The 4640-nt window shown below is 37.9% G+C and overlaps 1 protein-coding gene across 1 annotated transcript; it reads right to left on the reverse strand.

Annotated features, from left to right (window-relative positions):
• Nucleotides 1-690: 690 nt before the first annotated feature.
• On the reverse strand, nt 691-3367 carry LOC18445122 (pentatricopeptide repeat-containing protein At2g27610). The gene has a single exon (XM_088859066.1). It carries the CDS (start codon nt 2930-2932, stop codon nt 728-730), a length of 2205 nt encoding a protein of 734 aa, XP_088715192.1. The 5' UTR covers nt 2933-3367; the 3' UTR covers nt 691-727.
• Between the last annotated feature and the right edge of the window lie 1273 nt (nt 3368-4640).

The following is a 4640-nucleotide window of genomic DNA, read 5'->3' on the forward strand; positions in this document are numbered from 1 at the left end:
GTCACAGACAGAGCACTTACACATAATTGAAGATCCCCCAATCTATATTAATTCATGGATCACTGTTTTTTTAACCACCATTATTCATGAATCACTTGACCATTCTAAAATTATCCAAAGGCCTCAACCTTGTTCTCATTCCCTAATTCCAGTTAATTATTGTTTTAGTTCCTTAGAAATATAATGACCGATAATAAATACTTTCCCTCACTGTTGAAGGTACATGCACCATGGTAGCATCCTCACAGTCCCTTTCCCACAACTGACAGTTTCCCATGATGTACATTAGCCTAGGCACAGTTAATCTTCACCATCCATTGCCAGGAATTATGCTGGACACCCCGTGTGGTGTACCATATACCACACTAACGGTGTATGCTGTACTTTCCCTATTATCTAAAAGAAGCAAATTGATTTTGCAGAAAATTTATCAAAATACATGACTTATCAACTATTTAACATTTCACCCATTTTGAACTATTCCTACTCATGATAATTAATAGGTTTTACTGCTTAAGTGTATTTTGGTAAATTTCTCTATTTGTATCGCAGTGTGCAGCATGTACCTTAACTTAAACAATCTGCATGGTTATAAAACATAGCCTCAACATGGCACAAACCATCGCGGAAGTACACACCTTCTGCAGTGTGGCCCCACCATTCACATGCCTTCGCATAGCAAACAGAGCATTTCTCATCAAAATAAATCAACTATTGAACTTTTAACTTACCACAGCATTTTTACAAAGAATTCCAACTTCCATTGTGAAGCATAATGTATTTGTTGGGAGCTCCCACCTCTTCCATTAGAGGCTAACAACTCACCTTCTCTCTCTATTCCCGCATCATAGTGAAAGAAACTGTTACAAGGCACATAAACATCCTCTAATATCTGGCATGTCAATCCCCACACAGTCTCATATATACATTCTCTCTCGGGGTGCGCTTGATCTCCCATGACAAAAGCATGGGTCTTATGCTTCAACTCAATCCAACTACAACCTGGATCCTTTTTCAACCCCATGTCATTCATCGCCTTTCGAATTCTAGCTACCTCATCCCACTCCTCAAAACGTGCATAAATCCCCGATAACATCACATATGCTGCTATGTCCAAGGGATCTAACCTCAGTATACATTCAGCTGCGTGTCTTCCTAATTCCAGATCTCTATCATGGATTTTACAGGCAGCTAATAGGATTCTCCATATGACCTTATCAGGTTCGAAAGGCATGTTTTGTATGAGCTCATAGGCCATTTCAGTCTCTCCGGCTCGACCGAGAAGGTCAATAACGCAAGCATAGTGTTCAGCCCTCGGAGCCATGCGATGCTTGCTAGCCATCGAATTGAAGTAATGAAGGCCTTCACTCACTAGACCCACTCGACCGCAAGCCGATAAAACTGCAATGAAAGTCACATCATTGGGCCTCATATTAGCATCCTCCATGTCTTTAAACAAATTCAATGCCTCCTCTCCGAAACCATGGTGCGCATAGGCCATAAGCATTGTGTTCCAAGACACCAAGCTTTTTGAAGTCAAGCTATCGAAAACAGTCCATGCTTTCACTAATTGTCCACATTTAGAGTACATATCGATTAGAGAAGTTGAGACAAAAGGGTCAAGGTCGAACCTTGGTTTTATTATACGGGAATGGACTTGTTTTCCCCACTCTGGAGCGGGGAGATCACCACAGACACTCAGAACACAAGAATACGTATATAAATTAGGGTATATACCTTCATTTAACATCCTAACTAAAAGTTTTATCGCGTCTTTACAGTAGCCCATCTGAGCATAACCCGTAATAAGTACATTCCAAGATACAACATTTCGTTCCACTATTTCTTGAAACACTTTTGCCGATTCTTGCAAAGACCCACATTTTGCATACATTTCTATGGCTGCATTACCCACAAAACCAGCTACTCTAAAACCCAATTTGAAAGCGACTGAGTGAATTTGAGCCCCAGTCATAACCAAGAGATTACTAGCGCAAGCAACAAATGCAGAACATAGAGTAAACTCATTGGGTTTTAAACCTGAAAGCTGCAATTTCTTGAAGAGATCAATGGCAACCTCACCTTGCCCTTGCTGTGCATACCCAGCAATAAGAGCAGTCCATGATGCTAAGCTAGGCTCGTACATTTCCGAGAAAGCACGATGACCCAACCCCAATTCCCCACATTTTACATACATATCGATAAGCCCCGTGCCCACAAACCCATCCATAAGAAGGCCACATTTCACACAAGAGACATGGATTTGTTGGCCAAGACTAAGCTCCTCTAGGCCAGCACACGAGCCTAAAATAGTTGCTGATGTAAACTCGTTCACCTTTATACCAGCTTCTTGAGACTTAGAAAAAAATCTAAGAGCCTCCATGTGTTCTCCACTCTGGCAAAATCCAGCAATGATAGAAGTCCAAGAAATGAAGTTCGGTTGAGGTATTTCATCAAATAATCTACTGGAATACTCAATCAACCCACATTTAGCATACAAATTTACTAAAGAATTGCTAAGAAATGTATTAAATCCATTATCAGATTTCAAAATCCTTGCATGGGTTTCTTTCCCATAATTTAAAGCTTCTAGTTGAGCACAGGCAGAGAGGAGGCCTACGTATGTGAAATCGTTAGGATAAAATCCTTCAAAAACCATATTCTGAAAGAGTTCCAGGGCTTCGTCGGGGAGCCCATGTTGCGAATATCCAGAAATGATGCCTGTCCATGAGATTAAATTCCTTTCAGCCATTTGATCAAACACACTATGTGCATCATTCAAGCACCCGCATCTCACATACATGCTCATGAGATGGTTGTTAATATAAACATTTGCAGGGAAGCCCGATGTAATGAGATTGGCGTGGAGCATTTTGCCCTTGGAGAGAGATTGGGCATGACCAAGGGTGCGGATGAGGCTAGAGAGAAGCATGAGAAGTGGGTTAGATTTGTAGTTATTCGTAGAGAGAGATTAAACCCATCTTGACAGAGAATTGGAATGAAGGAATTGTGGGTTTGTGAATGAGGAGGAGGAATTTCCATTGGTGTGATTTGGAGAGAAGGAAGCGAAGACAGAGGAGTTACCTTGCATAATGTGTGGGTACAAACGGTTCAGCAATTTGTGTTTTCCCTCCGAAATTGATGTTCTAATCTCTCTCTCTCTCTCTCTCTCTGTGTTTGGTTAGGTAACAGCGGGAATCGAACCTGGTAAGTTGCGGGGGAATGGTCTCTCTCCTTTTTGAATCTCGTTTTTGTTCAGGATGAAAGTTTTTATAGGGACTAGGCTTTATGGGAACAAAACATCAAAAATCTCTACGGTGGATCTAAATCAATTTTCATCATCGATAATAAAATTTGAAACTTAAAAAATGGTACAGATTTTTCGGATAAGTACTTAATTTTAGGGTGAAATAGACGGTTTTGATAATTTACTATATCATACACTATTTTTAGAGCTTAAAATCCTATACGTTTATGAAGAAATGATCGATGAAAAGGTTTTCTAATACTCAAATTATTATTATTATTTTGTTATGAATTATGAGGTGAGGCTTTACTTATTTTGATAGGGTTGTTGCCCAATCAAACCATTTTCCTTTTGTTCAATATCAATATTATTGGGGTTGGAATGGCACCCTGTTGCAGCCAAACCTATTTTACTATAGTGTTTGATAGATGTAAAAACTTAAAAAAATATATAAATAATAATTGAAAAAATATTAAAAATATTTTATATTTTTTGACTTGTCAAAATTGGTCGGTTGGACTATTTAAACATTAATTTTGACCGGTTTTCAATCAATCTTGTAATTTTGACCGGTTTTCAATCAATCTTGGCTTTTACTTTCAATCAACTTTTTCAAATATTTTAAGAGCTAGTGAGGTGGTATCAGTGACAATAAAACCACAATGCAGTGATTAGGGTGTGTGAATGCCACCACCACGACCATAGCCCCCTTTTGCATTTGTCATGTAGGTTGCAAGTAGCATTATCTCAAATGTTAATGCGTTAATACAAAAGATGCTGCAAAAAAAGGTTTATTAAGGCACTAATCTTATATTGTACACAAACATTGGAACATGTTATTTTTATTATAGAAAACCTATTGATTATCTCAACCTCGATATGTATAAATATTAGAAATTAAGTAATTCAAAGCCTAATAATAATACATCTAGCAATTTATTATCTAGAATATCCCTTTTCAAAAAAATTAAATGTTTATAGATCTTCTCGATTTGAACTGTATGGAGCTTCGAAGTTATAAAAATTGACCAACTTTGTTGCCTTTTTAGATTGTTCCTTTTGTCATTCTTTTTGTGGAATACCTAACACTTATAAAACACTAGGGTTGCCAATGGGTGCACTATTTCCAAGATGCACTATTTCCAAAAATGTGAAATCCATTTTTTTTAATGTCCATGCATCTTAATGTCGAGAAGTACAATTTGAAGATATTTAGGTGTGAAACAACCTCTTAAATTTTTGAGGTAGGCTCTTATTTGATTGTTTAGAGCGTCAGCTCTATATAAACATTTTCTTAAAAAAATTTCTCCAAAAAGAGGACGAAATACCAGAGATGCTGTTTAACACAAATGAGTCAGCCTCAGCCTCGGGTATGTCATACGCATATTGTTGT

The sequence above is a fragment of the Amborella trichopoda genome, chromosome 2, assembly GCF_054954075.1.
Source record: "Amborella trichopoda isolate Santa Cruz 75 chromosome 2, AtrichopodaSantaCruz75HAP2 v2.0, whole genome shotgun sequence".
NCBI lineage: Eukaryota > Viridiplantae > Streptophyta > Magnoliopsida > Amborellales > Amborellaceae > Amborella > Amborella trichopoda.

Excerpts from the sequence above, each read along its gene's own strand:
- LOC18445122 (XM_088859066.1), bottom strand. The coding sequence starts at position 2,932 with ATGCTTCTCTCTAGCCTCATCCGCACCCTTGGTCATGCCCAATCTCTC.